The sequence below is a fragment of the Heterodontus francisci genome, chromosome 26, assembly GCF_036365525.1.
Source record: "Heterodontus francisci isolate sHetFra1 chromosome 26, sHetFra1.hap1, whole genome shotgun sequence".
In the NCBI taxonomy this organism is placed as follows: domain Eukaryota; kingdom Metazoa; phylum Chordata; class Chondrichthyes; order Heterodontiformes; family Heterodontidae; genus Heterodontus; species Heterodontus francisci.
In genome coordinates this window covers 52,150,123-52,171,686 of record NC_090396.1, presented here as the reverse complement: position 1 = coordinate 52,171,686, position 21,564 = coordinate 52,150,123, and the positions used below count along the sequence as shown (strand labels likewise).

The 21,564-nt window shown below is 39.8% G+C and overlaps 2 protein-coding genes across 3 annotated transcripts in view; one reads left to right on the top strand and one right to left on the bottom strand.

The window, feature by feature from the left end:
* Positions 1–7,390, top strand: part of LOC137384337 (platelet-derived growth factor subunit A-like) — a 136,738-nt gene extending 129,348 nt beyond the window's left edge. For both annotated transcript variants that reach the window (XM_068058220.1, XM_068058218.1), the window contains one exon: positions 7,200–7,390. In XM_068058220.1, the coding sequence (XP_067914321.1) occupies positions 7,200–7,269 (70 nt within the window). In that variant the 3' untranslated portion in view covers positions 7,270–7,390. The remainder of the gene's footprint in view (positions 1–7,199) is intronic.
* Positions 1–21,564, bottom strand: part of LOC137384336 (pseudokinase FAM20A-like) — a 57,161-nt gene that overhangs the window by 23,011 nt on the left and 12,586 nt on the right. Inside the window, exons 2-5 of the mRNA XM_068058217.1 lie at positions 9,886–10,061; positions 7,884–7,934; positions 4,645–4,723; positions 534–626 (exon numbers count right to left, since the gene is read on the bottom strand). Of these exons, the coding sequence (XP_067914318.1) occupies positions 534–626; positions 4,645–4,723; positions 7,884–7,934; positions 9,886–10,061 (399 nt within the window). The remainder of the gene's footprint in view (positions 1–533; positions 627–4,644; positions 4,724–7,883; positions 7,935–9,885; positions 10,062–21,564) is intronic.

Sequence of the window (21,564 nt, the reverse complement as noted above, 5' to 3'; positions counted from 1 at the left end):
TTCTATAAATCTGGTCATTTGTGGATCGCCACCAGAAAAAATAACCAAGATGGCAGCTGGATTGTTGTGAAAACCCAGTGGTTCACGAAAGTCCTGCCATGCCTACTTAGTCTGGCCCACACAGGACCTGAGTACAACACTATGAGGCTGACTCTTAATGTCCTCTGAAGTGGCCTAGTTAGACATTCAATTATAAAATAAGAGCAACTATGAATAGCCAATAAAGGTGGCCTTGCCAGTGGCACTCACATCGTTCAAATATATATATTTTTAAAAAGCTTGCATCAAAAATTCACATACAGAGCATTACAGGCTAACAAGAATGAAAGATGATTATGTTAATCTACACAATGAAGTGAATTATTGTACAACTTCATTATGTGGGATAACCAGTCTCAGGAAGCTCTTACTACTGAAGTTTGTAGAATTATAGAAATTCAGCACATAATTCACCTAATTGCCAACTTAATAATGTTAAGAATTTTTCATATATTCATACGACATTGGATTCTTTACACTAGATAAAACCATACCTGTCTAGGTGAAAAGCAGCTATTTCAGCGTTATGCCTTTGAAAGTCAACAAAGTAAAAAACGTCTGCTGGAGTCTCCTCTTCTCGTTTCTGCCTGAGAAAATGAATGGAACATTTTTGATAGTCATGTGGGTCATTCGCCATGCAACAAAGGAAAGGGTGACATCTACAGTCAGTTACACACACACACAATGCTACCGTCTTGAAATATTTCTTTAATTCTCCTGTTATTGGTTCTTCCCACATGATTCCTCTCAGTTACCCACTCACTTCCTGCAGTCTGCTGCGTAGCCAGCTGCCAGACAGTGCTTACCTAGGTGTTGAGAATATCTTCTCTTAACTGCTGGACTAATACAGTGACAGTCCTGGAACCAGGGTGCTCTGAACATAAGAGATATGTACTTTCATAAACCCCCACCCCCCCACCACCAAAGAAGTGATATTAGATGGTCATAGTTACAATCTGGAAGAAAGACCATGGAAGAATTGCGGGAATTCTTTATCCTTCTGGCTGGGTGGCCTCAATACACAGCACTGATATTGTAGAACAGAAGAAAATGCTACTGATACTAAATCCCCTTACAATGTTTCTTGGTAATGGATTGAGAATATGATTATGAAAGAAAGAGAGAAAAAGAGAGAAGCACCCAGAACTGTCAAAAACACCCACCCATTTTAAGGACTCGCCCATTACCACCCACTTTTGCCTTGCATTATCATCCTTTATTGTAATTTTATCTCTTCTACCTTCCAGCCAATTACATATCTTCACTTTTGTTCTTTCTTCTCCTCTGCTCCTTCCCTACCTCTGTACTTGCTTATAACTGTTCAGATCTCTAATTTTTTCCAGTTCTGATGCAAGTTTATCAAGCTGAAACATGTAAATTTGTTTCTCTCTTGGCAGATGCTACTTGACCAACAGAGTATTTCCATTTTTTTTTGTTTTTATTTCAGATTTTCAGAATCCACAGCATTTTTTTTGTTTTTCATTTTAAGCAGAAATTGTTCTAATATTTCTAATCTATGGAGAATTAAAACTATATGAAAGAGTCAAAGTAGAAAAGAGGTACTGGGTTATATTAATAACATATTCCCTGAAGACCTGAAATTGTACTCACTTTAAAATTGGATTTCCAAAATTGGAAGTAAAAAGCATATTTGGCTGTTTTAAAATCAAACCTATTCAAAGTCAGCATGCCCCTGGGTCTCCCTAGAACATGGCCAATTTATACATCAACATGATAAGAGCTGTGCATTTCTGTGCAATGTTTAGCCCAGTGCAGGCATTTAATCATTTTATAATGAACTATCTTTACAAGTTTTACAATGTACATTTCCCTAGGCTCACCAGGGTCTTTATCAGAATCTGAACTGGATCAATCTGAATTTTGAATTTCACCTCTGGCTGGTCTATGAAAGTGACGTCACTGCTTGTTTAGGTGATACAAGAAGCTGCTAATGAGTTGGATTGTCCTGTTACGAAATCCCAAACTGAAATGGGGCTGAGATTTTGAAAGGACTGTGATCAGCATCCAAGTAAAATTGGGATTTAGCCAATTTATCCTGTGGGTCCATTTCTGGTATCACGTAACAATATGAAATAAAAAATAAAGATTTGCTTTTCTTTAGCATCTTTCATGACCTCAGGACATCCCATAGTGCTTTACAGCCAATTAAATACTTTTGAAGTGCAGTCACGTTTGTAATGTCGGAAATGTGACAGCCAGTTTGTGCACAGCAAGCTCCTGCAAATAGCAATGTGATAATAACCAAATAAATTGTTTTTGTGATGTTGATTGAGGAATAACTATTGGCCAGGATACTGGGGATAACTTTCCTGATTTTCTTCAAAATAGTTTCATAGGATCTTTTATGTCTACTTGAGAGGGCAGATGAGGCCTTGGTTTAACATATCTCATCCAAAATATGGCACCTCTGACAGTGTAGGACTCCTTCAGTACTGCATTAGAGTGTCAGCCTAGAATTTTGTGCTCAAGTCTCTGGAGTGGGACTTGAAGTCACAAGGTTTTGCCTCAGTGGTGAGAGTGCTACCAACTGAGCTGACACAATAGTTTTTAATGCCCAGAGTTATGAGTTTAATAGCTGAGAGCCACATCTGGAATAGCAATTGGGCTTGAGTTACATGCTGCAACATACTCAAGATGCTCAACTGATATGAATCACCCTGTGGTTTGTGATCACCTTCTGAACCTTGAGCCAGTGTTGCAGTACGTGCAACTCACTCCATCACAATTGCTAACTTCCGCATTATATAGAGGTTGTGGTTTTTTTTTAATCTCAACAGTGGTGGTAGTGTTGCAAAGTCTGCTGCAGCCATGGAATCACATGACAGCTGAAAGCATATCTCAGAATAGGATGAAAGATTGAAAGTTTATTGCATCAGGTGCCATTGAAATCGAGCGACACCCGAACGTTACTGACAGTGAGAGTTGGGGGTCTGTAAGGGTAGAATTTCTATGCTTTAATTTCAGCAGAAATTGCTAAGAAACTGCATGAACAATCATGTATGCTATTTCTCCGGGGTTTCTGTCAATGCTACACCAGGATCTCGGGCTATTCCCCTTGGGAATTTGATCACTTATTGTAGAATAAGTGACAGGTTTCTCTCAAAAGGAAAGTAAGGCATTAATTTTTCTGCTGATTATTTCAGCCAGGTTTGTGGGTGAAGCAGCCTGCTCTCAGTGTGGCATGCAGTGGAATAATAGATTTCTTTACATTATCTGAGAACTGAAGACTGACAGGACAAGGTTGTAAGTCACGTCCTTTCAGCTAGCCAGTACCCTCCAATTTCTGCTACAGAGAGGCAAAGTTCAATTCTACCAGTGAATCCCATTTTCTTTTGTTCAAGTTTGTACTTTGTTTTTCTGGCTGTTTATAATTTTTAGAAACTGTTACTTAGTTCAGACTGTATTGCAGAAGTCTATATTGCCATTAAAGGATTGACTGGTTAGTGGCATATGAGTGTATTTTCAATTGAATTGAACTGTCTCCAATGTGTTTGAAGATGGAATATATAATTAATTTGAATGCCTTTGAAAGAATGGGTTAGGTTTCCCCTGTTTGCCATTTGTGGCAAAATTATAATAATTTTCCTTATATTCACATTTCCAGTTTTGCAACAAACAGCAAAATGAGGTAACTCTTTTATCAAATTCATTTATGGGATGTGGGTATAGATGGAAGACCAACATTTATTGCCCATCTATTTTTCCCTTGAAGGTGGTGGTGAGCCACCTTCTTGAATACAACTGTGTCTTTCTAGGCCATTAAGAGCCAACCACATTTCTGTGGGTCTGGAGTCACATCTAGGCCAGACTGAGTAAGGACTGCAGATTTCCTTCCCTTAAGGACATTAGATAGTGATAGTGTTCCCTGATAGCTCGGTGGGTTTATCCAGTGAATAGCTGAGCTTTGCAAGCTAGGATGGTCCTAGATTCGGTATCTAATTGGTGCCCCATTAGCTGATCTCTGCTGAGCTAGCCATAGGGACCGTTCAAACAGCCTCAATGGGACTGGTTTGGGCAAGGGAAGTCAGCCAGGCTTCCGACTTCTCATAGATATCTAGCGACAGTGGCTGGAAGTGTGCCCGTGTTTGCAGACGTTGGATGAGGACAAGACCAGGGTCAGTAATGATGATCCCAGTGGTCAAATAGTGTGGCAAGACTTGATGCAAAGGCTCACACTGGAATGGCGTCCAAATGAGTGATGTATAGAGGATACCCAGTACTTTTAGAATCATTCACAGTAAAAACAATGCTTTTAAGGATAGTAGCGAGGAGAGAAAATTGGTGAGAAAAAACCCAAATTCTGATTGTTCTTTTCAAAATAACTGTATAATAATCAGAGCACAAAATCCCAAGATATGAATTGAATACTTTGTCTCTCAGCAGTATTTCTGGAGTTTTGTTTAAGCATGTAGTCATCAAGAACTTATGGGGCATGCTCAATACTCTCTTTTGTCCTTTCTCATTTATATGTTTGTTACAATGATGAACAATCACAAAATTTGGTTATTCACTCCAGTACAAAGAAGATATTTAATTCCCAGGGTATGCAGTGAGTTAGTGGTAGGTGCTGGTGAATTAACTTACTTCATAGGCTTGAACATTGCTTTTCCAAAGTTCTGAAATTTTAGAAGTAGTTTCAGATGGACCCCACTTGGCTTCACAACTTGTGGAGAGAAAAAAAAACAAGAAAATCGAAGGTTATAAGACATAAAATAGTGTTCCATATAATATATGCTGCTACTTTCATTGGAATGTTGCCTTCAGATACTACATGCTATCGAAGTGACAGTGCGAAAAACTTGAGAGCAAAGGTTCAGTGGCTTTATAACAGAGTGACCACTTTGGGTTTTATAATGAGGGCAGACTGAACACGTACTCATATTTTTAAGTGGGAAATCTACATCTCTGCCCACATCTGTCATCATTTAGTTATAAACTGTAATTCTCATGGTTTAGGGAAAAGTGCTGCCTTCTGCAGAATGATGCACAAAGTCCCAAACAATTAAGCTAAGTGTAGCTTTTCTTGTGCATTTTAGAATGAAAAAACCATTGCTGGCGCCATGTAAACCAATTTACAGATAGCTGTAAAATTTATGTCATGACCTTTCATTTCAGGGTACGACATCAATGCTGGATTAGCTCATACTTCTTATCCACTATATATTGAACTTTTATACACATGCTACATACTGCCCTAAAATAATTGCCCTATCTGCACACCAGTACCAGATTGAGGTAGCAAGAATGCCAAGGCAGGGTTTTCAGTTCTAAAATTAACTTTCCATCATTATTGGAAGTACTGTGCACAATGGGGGCAATCAGTAATGGTGAATACACCATATTATCAGGTGCTGAGGTCTAAGGTCTTCAATGCACTGAGACTCTCAGCCAGTAGCACACTGGGAGCCAAATATAAATATTGTAATGAGCAGATCTTGCATAATGGGGTGAGGTCTGCTCGCTTTTGGATGGATGCGTGAAGCACCTCTGGAGCAGAAATTCTGGTGTGTGTAGCCTGGATCACATTATCAGTTCCTTTATGTTCACAGCACTGAGCATAGCGGAAAATTAAACACACTGCCGTGATTTTATTTTGTGCTGGTACAACTGCAATCTTGAAATAAAAAGTAACCCTACTAAATTGCAGTTGAGTTGCTTTATGACATTTAGTACAATGAGTTTTAAATTAGCATACGGCACAGTTGCTCTGCTACTTTGACCTTTGCCACTTTGACCTTTAAATCCAGGAGGACTGGCAACAGAGTGCCAGTCATGCCCTTTTTTCCGAATGGATACATTTTCTAGATGGCTTCAACAATATTGTAAAACTTCGTGTTTCAAAAGGATGAATTTTTAGTTTGAATTTAAACTATTTCTCATGTAGGAAATTAATGTTGTGCAGTTTGGTAAGATTCTTTGTTAAAGTAAAAGAAAATAGCATACCAGGCCTCATTAGAGCAGTAATCTGCACTACTGCAAGCTGTTGCACTGTAAGATAGAGCCACGCTGCTAGCTTCCTACTGGTTAAACATCCGATAGTGGGCAAGACAACGGCCCATTTAGTTTATTTAATTCGCCCCATTCCAGGTAATACACAGGATCCACACAGGTGATTTTGGCTTCAGTCTTTATCCTTCTGCCCAATGTTGAATCAAGTATCTGATATGGGCACATTTGGACACAAGGTCCACTTCTCTACTTACCTCAGATACAAACACCACTTTATCAGCTCCAAACTGTGTTTATGTCCTGCTGCCAAGGAAAAAAATCATGCTTGTGTAGGCATAAAAAAAGGTACGTATTTATACTAATCATTTATACTATAGACTAAAGTTAAACAGATTTTAATGCAAACAGCAATGCCAGCAGTGATCAAGAGTGACGTTAAATGTTTAAAAACAAATACCCATTCATAACAAGGTGCTAGTTGAACAAATTGTCAGCAGATTTCCTTGTTCCTAACCATAACTGAGTGTGAAAGGTTGCTGATGTGCTAATAGTAACAGTGAACTGCAACCACAAGTAACACAAAGTAGAAAAATCAAGTTGCTTTTTTTCCCCCACTTCTGTTGACTCATACATCCCCTTCCTGCAGTGTGAGCAGACGCAAAGTTTACTTTAAACCAGCTCAAACAGTGCAGGCACTACACAAATAAAAAGTGACTTAAAATAGCCAAAAATATCCGAATTCTAAAAACATCATTAACTATTTTCTCAGTTACATCACATAGTTTTGAGGTTTGAAACTAATTGAAAAGACGTTTCATTTTGTCCATCAATGTTGTCACGCTAGGCCCCCACCTGCCAAGAATGAGGTACATTAATTTTGTCATGAACATTGATTTAAAAACTGGAGTGAAGAAAGGACTTGTTTCACAGATCATCCGTAGCTGGAAAATACATTTTCATATTAACAGACAGTGATTGGAAGGACAAAGAAGCCATTCCCTGGCACATTCAACCCACAATGGACCTTGATCACCAGGTATTGTGTGTCAGAGGAGCATTCCAGAGACTGCTAAAGTGATATAATCCAAGATGTGGTCAGACCAGTTAGTCACATGACTAACCTGCTTGGCAACCTGGGTTTTTCTGAATTGTACAAACAGTTTGAACTGAGAGTGTCTGTTTGCTCCTAGACTGAGAAGATCTCTCCTGTCTGTTCCCATCTCTTTCTCACAAGCCTCTGAATCCATTGAAGAGACATGAACCCCAAGAGAGAAAAGTCTCCTACAGCGAACAAGGTTTAAGAAGAATACTGAGCCCCAATAAAAAGCAAGATCTACCTACAATCAAGGACTCTACAGTGAGCTCGAAGAACCATAAGAAAAACTCTTCAGATATTGTCTCAAACCTTTCCACTTTATTTTTCTTCTGTTCTTTTCTGTCTCTATTTGCCTGTGTGTATCGCATGCTATGGGTACGTCGTGTATCCATAAGGTCAACTGAATTAGAGTTTAAGTTCAAGTTTAATAAATATCAACTTTTCTTATTTAACCCTAAGAAAACCTTTTTTGTGTTGGTTTCTTTGCCTTATAATTGGAAAGCAGTGAACAAGGATTCACCAAGGGGGAGCTAAAAACACAGTGTGTTTAAAATTACACCCTGTTACGGTAAAGGCTGAGAGGGACCCCTAGACACCTCTCTCACCAGGTCGTAACAATGTTAAAAAAACATTATTAATGTAGATTAAAATTTGATGCTTTTGGGTCTTCTGCTATACCTGATATCAAACAAGAATGTGAGGCTGCACCGAGATTAGTGTTTTTACTGGGAACCAACGAAAATTGTTCAGGATAGAGAAGGTTAAATATTTCTCATACCTTCTTTACAATTGCATCTCCCATTCAAAGCCTTTTCATCGTACGTGTAATCTATGAAATATGTAAAACAATATTTTAATTATAAAATAGCAAAGATGAAAGATTAATAATCTCAGAAGCAGTTAGACTGCCATTTTTGGGTCCCTCTGAAGCAGTTTACACTTTGGAGTGATCACAAAAATGACAGTGCAACTTCAGAGTACAACTCAAGACTGTTACCATAGCACCACTTGGATCTGACAGCGTGTAACTCCAGAGCTGTGCCAAACCAGGCTTAAAAAGTGCTCAGTGGGTCAGTTTGACCTCCTGGACACTTTGTAAACTTAAGCAGAGCTTATTTAAATGTTTGAAGCAAGCAGGCGCTCCGATCTGCAATCCACATGTAAGTGCACTTAAGCAGAACTCTCTCTTGGCCATGCCAGTTAGATTCACGAACAAGCAATACGATTAAAGTGCTACCAGCTATGAATATATGAATATATGTCATAGCTGAAGGGCTAAGATTGCTAACTACAGTATAACTGCTATCTTAAGTTTTCAAAAGTTTTTGTTTAAAATGGACCAACTCTAGAATGTATAAAATCACTCTGAAATAAGGATAATTTTTGAAAATGTTTTATTTTACAGATGCAATAAGACTTTTGAATAAAACCTATTCTAATCTGTGGCAGTGTAGTAAAATATTCAGTGAAAGCAGCTTCTGTTCCCAATAAATAAATAGCCTGAAATAGAAAATCAACGTCTGGGTTTGCACAGCTGCCACTACCAGTCTTCACATCTGATCACTGACCCCTATGTTACTGGCAATAACCTTTAATAACCCGGTACAATTCATTAACCCTTCAACTCACCCATATTTCATGTAGAACCCCTACAGAGGAAAGGTCCAACCTGTCAGTCTGGGCCTGATTTATGCCAGGCCCTAGAAGTTACAGGACAGTGTGTTAAAACTTTGTACAGCCCAATTTCTCCACTCTGCACAGGATATCTATTTCATTCATCCTCTGAAGATCTGTTACTTTATAGTTAGTGGAATAATCAATTACAAATTTGAATGAACAGTACTTAATGAACTCATTAGTTATTAAGCAAGACATTGCACAAATGTTAAAATATTGATACAATTTGATGAAAGCTATTCAGAACTTTTCTATATCAAATTGCATACAACAGAAACACTGGGATTTATGTGATCTATAGTTCATGAGCAGTTTGTTTTTGTTTATTTTGGCTGAACTCAGCTCGTACCTTTCTTTTAGGTCTGCATGCATCGATCATTTTACTTACTCCAACAACAGTAATTACTTTTGACCGGAGGTATGAGCATTCCAACAACACATCTGTTACATACATAATCATCGAATCACAGTTCATTTCCACTGTTCCCTGCAGACTACTATCACACAATTATGGATTAGCACCGAGTGCTGCTGATGTGTGAATGAGCTGGGATTAATTCATTTTAAAAAACCCTGTGATTTCTTTCAGCACTTTTATTGCTATTTATAACATGATTTAATATCCCCTGGACGGTGATTATGTGTGGAAGCAATCCCTATTAAAAGTTGTGGATTAGGACTGTTAATCCCATGAGAGGGCAGTGATTGAGCGCAGCCAGATTTTCCTGTTCTGCTGGCAGTTTTCTTTACACTGATCAGTGCTGCAGACGAGGTGCCCACCCTGAGTCTTTGATGGAAGGTCTGAGCAGCCACTCCGACCTCTAATGGGCTAAAGCCAAAACTGGTACAACAAAAAGATTTGTTCCCTCTTCCCCCAAAGCTGAAGTTTATAGCGCCACTTTCATATTGGCAATGTAACTAAGGAGACTAGTGTAGGGTGGGAGGAGGCTCATGTGGAGCATAAACGCTGGCACAAACCAACTAGGCTGAATGGATGTTATACACCCAATGCACTGACAGCCATCATGTGAGTTTGCACCAGTGCAATACAACTGCAGCCAGAGATGCCTTTGTCCATCTGTAACAGAACTGTGGTTCCTTACCGGCTTCAGTGATGCCAAGAACAGCCAAGTCTTCAAGCAGACGATCAATAAAGGGATCTGATCGAGGGTACAGTGCATAGCGATCAATTGCTAAGTGAAACTTCAGCCAATTAGAAGCCAGGTAAACCCGGGAGCTGTAACGTGCACCTGTTAGGTTCCCTGTTCGTGCTCTTTTCCTTTGTATGGAACATATAAAAGAAAACACAATAAGTTAGTGAACTACTTGATGACGCAACTCTTAGGGCAAGGGCTTAAAAGCTAAAATAAAATTAAACACTTGCGTAAATTTTTTTTTGTTTTCTTTATTTTAAGCACTGGTTGCACTTTGCCACGTAAACAAACTTACATCAGAGATCAGCAATAGGAGGATCAAAATGTAATAAAGACCAGCATCACAGAGATGTTCACAGATTTCTTGCTGAAAAATATTAATATTGGTGGAAAGGTATTTTCTTTAAGGTAAAACTATGACTAAAAAGCAGCAGGGAAAATAAAGTAAAAATTAAGGCCTTCACAGGAGTTTTTGAAAGAGGAGTAAATAAAAAATTTAATATCACAACAAGAAATTCTTTGGCCTAGATTTCCCACAGGTGCAGGGGCAACAACAACATTGTTTCCTCCTGGGGTTTGTACAATATTGTACTGTTCACTTTCATCATTGCTATGATACATTCAAATCTTCCCATTCTTTAAACTCTCTAATACTCGGTCTGACGTGGAGTAAAATAGCCACTTCTCATCTTGGTTCTGCAGCCGTGGAATACTAAACGAGTTGCTCGGTAATGACCTTGAGTAAGAACGTAACCGAAATTTATGCCAGTCATCCATTTATCAAGGAATACAAATCCTCAGATTAGGGCTAAGCCAGGAGGAATAATCTCTTTGGGCTTTCTACAGATTTTGAACCAACATTTAGGTGTGCCTTTTTGTTTTGCTAAAATCAAATAGCAGAAAATATGAGACTTAATCTTCCAGTCCTAAGGACTGAAGCTCTGGAACACACTGAGGTCAGAGCTTGCAGCCATTCCACTGGGCCAAGCTCACGGGATAACTCAATGTTGGCCTCACTATGTATGTACAAAATGTTCCTGGCCTGAATTGAGTCTGTCAGCAGGAATTCACTGTCAGTCTGGGGGAAGAGAATAATACACAGCTGCAGCTCATAAAGGCTTTTCTCAGCTGTGGAGCACAAGGGGCTTAGACCTCAGCAGCCTTCAATTTTTAAAAAAGGATGTTACCTGGGCACCAGTTTTTTTGTCAGTAGAGGTACTACAAGCAACCTGTAGGATTTGACTGCAACTGTGAGGAGTTCACTACTGGCACCTCGGCAATCGTGCATGACCACTTAACAGAACTGCAGTTCACAATGGAGCATATGTTAACTCCACAGCAGAGCTGTCAGTGACAGAAGACCTAAACCTAGACAAAGTACCTGCCGTGGATGCTCAGCCTGCAGTTATAGATGCTTGGATCCAAATGGACAACAACCTCTTTGCCAACAGGTTAGTGATTGGATGGAGAAAGCCACTATGCAGGGCATCGGAGGTTTGCTCCCAACAGATCAATGGACATGCTGAGAGTGTGCCCAAGAGCAGAAGTATAGATGGACTAGGCACAGATAAGGTTGCTGCATTTTGGGCATTGCCACATTAAGTGCATCCCACCCCCATCTCTCTGCAAATGATAAAAGATATGCCAAAAAGTGGGTGGATCAGCCAGTCACCTCAACAGTTGCATCAGATATATGGCTGACTTTTGACTCAGCCAAGGAATATGCAGCATTTCATTCCAACAGCCTCCCACTGACATTCAGAAAACAGCTATGTCACTGCTAATGGGAACAAGGAGTGCAAGATTACTAACTACATACCAAAAACATAAACTATTGCCAAGGACACACATAGGGCTGAAAATGGTAGTGGAGCTCCAGAAGTTGTCCTTGCTGTCTGTCTTTCCCACAGATGTTTAAAGCACAGAGAATTGTCTTCAGATGAAGGTAGCATGACTGATGTCATTGACCGACTGTCAATTGATGGGATGGAAGCCTTGTACTTCAAGACGGGCATAGACGCGTCTGCAGGGACATGAATATTCTGTGTTACGACCAGGTGAGAAAGAATTCTAGGGTTTCTTTCAGCCTTCACCTGGTCTTACTGTAACAGGGTTAAATTTTAAATACACTGTGTTTTTAGCTCCCCCTTGGTGAATCCTTGTTCACCGCTTTCCAATTATAAGGCAAAGAAACAAGCACAAACAGGCTTTCTCAGGTTTAAAGCATAAAAGTTGAAATTTATTAAACTTAACCTCTAAATGAGTTAACGCCTATGGATACATGCCGCACCCCATGCTAGCATGCATAGCATGCGATACACACACACAATTAGAGACAGAAAAGAACAGAAGAAAAATACAGTTGACAGGTTTGAGACAATATCTGAAGAGTTTTTGTTACGGTTCTTCAAGCTCACTGTAGAGTCCTTGATTGTAGGTAAATCTTGCTTTTCGTTGGGGCCCAGTATTCTTCTTAAACCTTGTTCGCTGTTGGAGACATTTCTCTCTTGGGGTTCATGTGTCTTCAGTGGATTCAGAGGCTTGTGAGAAAGAGATGGGAGCTGACAGGAGAGATCTTCTCAGTCCAGATTTCTGCCCAAACTGTTGTACAAATTCAAAAAACTCAGGTTACCCAGCAGGTTAGTAATGTGACTAGCTGGTTTGACCATGTCCGTTTGTGCATTCGGCCATCTTAACAATCAACCTGGAATGCGAGCTCCCCCATCTTCAATGTCTGGTGATCAAAGGTTCATTGTGGGTTGAATGTCAGGGAATGGTCCTTTGTCCTTCCAAACACTGTCTGTTAATATGCAAATGTCTTTTCCAGCCACGGCTGATCTGTTCAACAAATCCTCCCCTCACTTTAATAACAGTTTAAAATCATTGTTCATGACAAAATTAATGTGCCTCATTCTTGGCAGGTGGGGGCCTAGCATGACATCTGACTTTAGAAGCCCCAGATATGAAAGAATTGCTGGGTTGCATACTGGCAGGTACAAATAGTACACCTTTATGCCACTATACATCCTGGCAGCCCTGCTCTTGCTCATATTCTCAGTCAAGTTGACTACCAGGTGAGCACTGAATGGTCCCCATTGTGTTGTGCACTCAGAATGACATAATTGGAAAATGAGCTGTTTCCTGGGGAAACTCCACTACAAGAGATGCTGCCTCAGCCTTAACAGTCAAATTTACATGAATGCAAAAAACAAATGGCAGGTACGATGCAGAAGTCACAAATATGGTTTGCACCCACGCTTAATTAGCAATTATGCTGATTTTAATATTGCTCATTACTGTTTGTGCACTTAGGTGTACAGAATTCCAATTGTGTGACCATAGATGGAAGTGTAGAGCAATTTTGAAATGCACATTTTGGATTTTACTGCTGCTTTGTTAAAAGAAAAATTGTTGTCTTGATGCCAATTGTAATTTCTAGGCAAAGGTCCCAATTACTAATAAATGAACATGTGAGGATTATTGTCAAGCTATGATAAGCTCAATTACCTTTATGGCCCAATAAGCATGGTACTCAAATTCATGTGAGAACAGGTTATTGCACACACATAAATGAACAACTTTTATAGAAAGCGCTTCTGTTTCATTATGAACACTTCCAACATAAAATATTCCAGTACATTTGGATAATATTTCTATAACCTAAAATATGCATCATGTTTGGACAGCCAAAAAATTTTTTTCATCATCAGATTTCTCATTACTAATAAAGGAAAAGTTTTACTGCACTGACCGTTATCAGACCTAATTGGGAACAGCATATGTTGAATATTGATTTGTAAGGAAGATGCCCTTCACAATCTCACATGGTACTTTATCAACAGTGATAATTCAATCCGTTAGTTGCCAGCAAGTCCTGGTAATTTCAACCTCTGTAGGCTGCCTATACCTTTTTAAGTTTTCAATTTACACATCATAATCCTGAAAACACAACTATTATTACAAAGAAACAACTTGCATTTATATAGCGCTTTTCATGACCTCAAGACATTCCAAAACACTTTACAGCCAATGAAGTACTTTTGAAATGTAGCCACTATTGAAATGTAGGAAAAGCAGTGGCCAATTTGCACATGCAAACGTCCCACAAACAGCAGTGTAATACAGAACTTGAGTATTGCTGAAAAAAGAGTCATGCTGTTGAAGCTTTTCATCTTGCACTCATCAGGACAGATGCAAGAATGCCAAATTTCAAAGGGAGCAACAATTTATACTGCATGAGAAAAGGGCGCTGATTGGTTGGCAAGTCAATTCTGGTCGGGGCATTGTCATGCAGAATGCACCAGGGGAACTATTGTCCCTATGCTTTTGTTTCATTCATAAAAGGCGCAATGCCTGGACATGTTCCGTTTGCCTACAGAGGACAGGTCCCTGCGTATGAATATATGTAGTTTGTGGCAAGCATAAGTTAGCCATACTGCAAGCCTGACTGATAATCTTAAATTAGTTGTTGGTGTAATTCTTAGCACACTCAGGATTGTTCAGCAAGTGCTGCCCAATTGTGGAATCACATCAACGTCAGACATTGTGTTCTGAATTTTGCAAGTACCAACTGGTTGAGTACGGTCAGGACTCTACCTATTGCAAACAGTCGAAGGGATGTGCTGCTTGATATCATCTGCCAGTTGTTGGGACATAAGGTACATAAGCTGTATGTCGCAATGACTGGCGGGCGGATCGTATACTTTCCCACACTCGGAGCTGGTGAACGGCCTCTCCAGGGTATGACTGCATGGATGAGTTTCCAGCTCAACTGGAATAACCAGAGTTGACGAGCCAACCAATTAGCACTGTTTTCTCATGCAGTATAAATTGTTACTCTCTTGGAAATTTGGCATTCTGGCCTCTGTCCTGATGAGTGCAAGACGAAAAGCTTCAATACTTGTCTTTTTTTTTCAGCAATAAACAGCAATGTGATAACGACCAGATTATCTGTTTTCTTTAGGTGCTGGTTGAGTCATAAATGTAGGGCCAGGACACTGGGAAGAACTATCCTGTTCTCCTTCAAAATAATGCCATGGGATCTTTTATATCCATCCAAGAGGGCAAACTGGGTGTTGGTTTAACTTCTCATCTGAAGGAGGGCATCTCTGAAGACGCAGTGCTCCCTCAGTGCTGTACTGAATTGTCAGCCTAGATTATGTCCTCCTAGTGGGGGAGGAGAACTGACTGAATAGCTCCATGGAGAGCCAGCATGGATTTAATGGGCCAACTAGCCTCCTTTTGTGCTGTAAGTGACTTTTTGACTCTAAGTCCCTGGAGTGGGACTGTGAACCCACAACCTTGTAGGATGGATTACCTTGTCTGCAGTGCACACCAGGAAGACATGCTTCAAGAAGACAGAATTAGAAGGTTTGGTAAATGTTTATCAAAAGATAGGACAATATAAGATCTCCAACAGAGCTGCCTATAATTCCAGACTATCAGAATACTTAGGCTGAAAGAGCCAAGACCAGGTAAAAGATGCCACAGCTCAGGGTAGCTGAAATAAACTGAGGGGATTAGTGGCAACGAGTGAAATGCTGCCTCCTTCCCAAAACAAAGCCCAATGCCCCAAAATTGTGGGTAGCCATCCATTTCCCAGTTCTGAGGAAAGAGCAGACAAATTCCACTGATGCTTACTCTGATTATTTCAATGACACTATATACATAATATTATATAACTCACAATATATAGACATAAAACATGCAAGTTATTGTGAAATTAACAGCAATGTCAAACTGGACAGCACCTAGCATCAAAAAACTTGCATTTATATAGCACCTTTCACAATCACAGGACCTTCCAAAGTGCTTTACAGCCAATGAAGTACTTTTGAAGTGTAGTTACTATTGGAGCCAATTTGCACACAGCAAACTCCCACAAACAGTAATGTGATAATGACCAGGAAGACATTTCGTAATTTCTATTGTTGCATTAGAACATAGAACAGTACAGCACAGTACAGGCCCTTCGGCCCACGATGTTGTGCCGAACCTTTAACCTACTCTAGGATCAAACTACCTACATACCCTTCACACTACTATCATCCATTTGCATCCCAGCAGATAACTATGCTGCTGAAGCATGTATTGTTTTTTTCTCAGAGCAAAATGGCCTAGACGATGAAGGAATAGGCAGGAGTAAATCCTGAAAGACTTAGTAAACCAACATCTTCAGAACACAGCTGAGCCCAGATGAATGTATTGTAGATTCCTCCAAGTGAAGGTATCTTCACAAATCAAAGTGAAGGATACTTGAAAATTGAACTGCTAGAAAGGAATTCAAACATCAGCTAGGTTGTCAAAAGTCTAAACTTAGTTTAATTCACCTACCCACACCAGAGACAGGAGTGTCCAAAGATCTTGGAACATTTAGAAATAGATGTTTCTGTGCTTTGCAACAACTGCAGAATTTTATTTTTTACTCATGGGATGTGGGCATCGCTGGCTAGGCTAGCATTTATGGCCCATCCCTAATTACATCATTAATTTGCATTTCTGAATGAAACAAGGTTGGAGGCAGTTGGTGAAGCAAGTACATTCAATAATCAATCTATTGACTACACTGGTCTGGAATCAGTTGTCCTGTTGCCTACAGCTCAGGGAAGGATCCAATCAAGGTTCCTGGTGGCCAGTTTGGTCCCACTGGAGGAACAGCTTCAAGAGCCATTGTGTGATGGGGACCCCTTAACTTTGAAACTGAATTTGTAAGTTTCCTTCCAATGATTTTTTGATATTAATTACATTCTGTTCATCTTTTAATTTTGTGGCAATGAATCTGGTCAGGTTTATGCATAAACTGCAGTTTATTTGCTTCCCTTTCAATGAAGGCTTACCAAATATAATTTCCTCAATGTCTGTTGTGCTGAAAAATAAACTGTTCACCAGCAGAGGGAGTTGTATGTAAGTAACTTGGGTAAGTAATTTGCATATGAAGTGGTGTAAGTTCTGGCATAATTGTGTAATAAAAACACAGTGAGCAGTTTAGGTTTTTGGAAACTTCAGTGCAGCCTCTGTAAAGACTATAGTTTTTATTAGAGTACTCAGAGACTGCAAGATGAGGCTACAGTAATTCTTTCCTCAATCTTTTTTGTATTGGATTCACTCAGTGCATCTCCTACCCCCATGGAAAATGCCTTTTGCCAGAACCATGATCAGTCTCAGGCCAGCTGTGCACTCAGGTTATTATGATAGGGCAGCATTTCACTGAAGGGCTGTGAAGTTTTCACAGGAAGACCTGCTAACCCTTCTGAAAATGATGGAAGATCTGCTAGATGCATCAGGCAGCAAGCCATGCAGGAGTGTTAGCCAACTACTTGGAGGAAGGCTGCTCTGGCACTCAGTACTAATGTCTTCTGCCACACTACCTTATTCTCCTCACCTCTACCTGCTACTATTCCCCCTGCTCCTCCATATGGATGGTATAGCGAGATGTTCTCATGGGGAATGCCATACTTCCCCAGAGTTGTTCTGATTATATGTGTGGGGTGGCAAGGAATGTTTGGGATGGAATGGGACTGTAGCACATTTGGAGTCAAGTACAAATCTCAGTGGGCAAAGCTGTGAAAAACATACAGCTGAAAAAGCAGCAATCACCAATTCAAGTTTAGGGACTCTTCAAAGCTCTCAAAATCTTCACTTGCAGCTGAATCAGAGGACTGGGGAAGTAGCTGTTCCTTTTTTTTTACATGAGTGTAGCTTTCCCTAAGTGTAGCGAAAGTAGGAAATTCCCAGCCATCACACCATCTTGCTCCTATGCAAATAAGCCCTGCGAAGCTTGGACTGGCAGGTTCAAAGACTCCAAAAAGATTGGGGAAACTCGTGCTTAGTGTATTAACCACGCACAAAGCATCATAATTCACTAAACATGAGTTTCGTCTATCTTTTTTAGCACAATAACAGTGCAAATGTTAAAGATAGCAAGGAAATTCAGGGTCAGTAGTTTGACACCCTTTTCCCCCCAAAACCTTTTTACCTTGATGGAAGCATTTTGTTCCATTTTCATATCAAAAGACATTGGGGGAATTGTGACTTTGTATGCTCATGTTAAACAGATGATAGCAAATCAGCAGCCCATTCGTTATCACCAGTTTTACACTAGTGCACAACATCAAAATTACCCCCATTGTCAGTAGTTGTTTCTCACAGGGTAAATCGCTTTATTTTATTGTCTCTCTCTCTCTCTCTCTCTCTCTCTCTCTCATGTTCAGTATTTTGAGTTTCTGAAATGTTCTGGAACATGTTGTGCTATCAGATCCTATTATATCCTTTGGGTCCTGATTTCCATAACTGATATTTGTAGAAGCTGGCTTGACTTTTTATAAAGTGCTGCATAGCATGGAAAGTGAAATTATGTGAATATTTCTTGTGCTGTTTTAAATTATATATTGTATATAATTATATACTGTAAGATTAACCAGTTGATTAAAGTACTTAAAATTCAACAACTGTTGCTTCACAGGAGCAACTAATGAAGCCCAATAGTTTCATGACTCATAGCAGCTTTATGTATATGCAAAATACACAGCATATCTGTGAGCAAGTATTAGGGTAAGACTATTATAACTATTGACCTTGCTTCTGATTTGTTTTTAATACCAAATGGTTAGCATTGAAAAAGTGCAAAGATTTAAATCTGTTTCATTCAAAATCATTGCAATCCACTCTTACTCATTTTAAATTGATGTTTTAATCAATGTGTGTTCCTTGTTGAAACTGATTGAATGGTACTTGGAAAATTAGGAGCAGCCATCATTATTGTGGAGGGTTTGCATTCTCGCCAGTGGTAATCAACAGTAATTGTGAAATAACACTACCCCACACAGGATGAGCCAAGGACCAGTGTTTTGGTATAAGCAGGTATTCAAATAAATGAACTTCACTTCCCATGAAGATCCAGAAGCTAAAAATGGAGGAACGGTTAACAGGAAGGGCACAGCAAGAGGGTCTTCATCTTCAGTGTTATTACTCTAGTAGAGGTTTGTTTCTGAATTCCACAATAATTTCCTTTGTTAAAAAGGACAAGTGAAAGAAATTAAATGGATTTTGAAATCCTAAACCTACTTATGACGGACATACTGAAGGCTGCCCTTCCCAACTTGATAGCTTTCCCTTTTAATTACCATAAAGATCAAGTAATCTATTAATCTCTATAACCAGTGTGTCAAAATGCAATAATCTTCCTAGGGTTTACCATTGGGCGACTTGTGGCATAAACATATATGGCAGCTATATTGATTTCATAATGACTTGTCACAGTTAAAAGTAGCTCTCCATATTTAATATTACCATTTTCAGCCTTTTCCTTTTCTCCAGATAACTATGGCTAAAAGCTTTGCGTGACAAGCAGCTCTGGAATTTGTGCATGTGATTAATTAGTCATCAAATCAGTTTCCACTGACACTAGTTGGGAATGTTTTGATTTTTAAACAAAATAGGAGTCACGTGAATTTTATGGATTGCAGCTGGCTCCCTAGCAGAGGGATGAACTCAACAGAGCTAGCAGCACAAACTTCACCAATTTTGGCTTTGGTTTCCTGGGGAAAAAGGTAAAACTGGCCAGAGTTATTAAGCTCCCTCTATTCGTCTTAAAGAAAAAGGAAGAAATAAAGAAAGAATTTGCATTTATATAGCACCTTTTAAACCATAGCACTTTGCAGCAAATTGAAGTATTTTTTGAAGTGTAGTCATTGTTTAAAGGAAATGTGGCAGCCAATTTATATGCATTGAAGTCCCACAAACATCAATCAGATAATGATCAGATAATCAGATTTAGTGGTGTTGGTTGAAGGATAAATATTGGCCTGGACATGGGATAGAATTCCCTTGCTCTTTGAATAGTTCCATGGGATCCTTTACACCCACCTGGGAGAGTAGACATTGGTTTAGTATCTCATCCAAAAAAACAACACCTCTGACAGTGCTGCACACCCTCAGCACTGCACTGACGTGTCAGCCTAGACTATGAACTCAAGTATCTGCAGTGGGACTTGATCCAGAGCTTGAACTCACAACCAAATGACTCTGATGAGAGTTCTACCACTAAGCAACAGTTGAGATCAACTTCAGATGGAAATATGCCGATTCAATGCATGATTTCTGTTGGTAAGGTATCAAAGGATATGGAGCTAAGACAGGTAAATGTAGCTGAGGTTCAGATCAGCCATGAACTAATTGAAAGGCAGTGCTGGCTCAGGGGTGCTGAATGCCCTACCCCTGCTCTTGTGCTCCATTTTCCGTCTTTATGGCGTCCCTGCTTGAAATGACCAATTTTTTGAATTGTGAGTGATTTTGTACTGTGACTTGTGGAACTGGGGTGCGTTTACATGAATTCATTTCATTAGGACCCTTATAGACATCAAGAAGGAAGCTGATTTACACCCATTATCCAGAATAGGTTCAATCCAAGTTCCACACCAACCTGTCCTCATAAATGATATTCATATCTATAAATGCATTTGAAAACAATTTACTTCCATGACCAATCCATAGATTCACATCAGCAATAAAGAAAAGCATAAAGTGACGTAAATTAATCTGTAGCATTGGCCAGAAAACCAGTATATTTCACACAAGTACAATGTCTTCCTATTTGTAGGGCTATAAAACATCCAGCCTAGTCAAAGATCAAACAAATCATATAAATCAGTACAAAATATATCAAAGTTAATCTAAAACAACTAATACCTACATGGACCTTGCCCTCCCTATCTCTGTAACCTCCTCCAGCCCAACAACACTCCAATTCTCCCCTTTTCGCACGCCCTAATTGTAATTGCTCCACCATTAATGGCTGTACCTTCAGCTGCCTAGGCCCTAAGCTCTGGAATTCCCTCCCTAAACTTCTCTGGCTCTCTACTTTGCATTCCTCTTCTAAAATTCTCCTTAAAACTTACCCCTTTGACCAAGCTTTTGGTCACCTGTCCTAATAACTCCTTATGTGGCTCAGTGTCAAATTTTGTTTGGTAACGCTCTTATGAATTGTCTCAGCACATTTTACTATGTTAAAGGTGTTATATATAAATGTAAGTTGTTGTAATAAGGAGATATTTGGAAAAGGAAAGAGAGATATTGATGGATTACTGTGTTTCCTGATGTATAGTGTTTTAACATATTTTTCTCCCAGTCTTTTGCTTCTTTCCCTGTGTTTCAAGCCTGGGTCCTCAGTACCTTGCTCTACGGCAGCGAGGCCTGGACAATGTATGTCAGCCAAGAGCGATGTCTCAATTCATTCCATCTTCATTGCCTCCAGAGAATCCTTGGCATCAGGTGGCAGGACCGTATCTCCACTGCACTCCTTGAGGCAGCCAACATCCCCAGCATATACACCCTACTGAGCCAACGGCGCTTGAGATGTCTTGGCCATGTGAGCTGCATGGAAGATGGCAGGATCCCCAAGGACACATTGTACAGCGAGCTCGTCACTGGTATCAGATCCACCGGCCGTCCACGTCTCCGCTTTAAAGACGTCTGCAAACGCGACATGAAGTCCTGTGACATTGACCACAAGTCGTGGGAGCCAGTTGCTAGTGATCACCAGAGCTGGCAGACAGCCATAAAGGCGGGGCTAAAGAGTGGCGAGTCAAAGAGACTTAGCAGTTGGCAGGAAAAAAGACAGAAGTGCAAGGA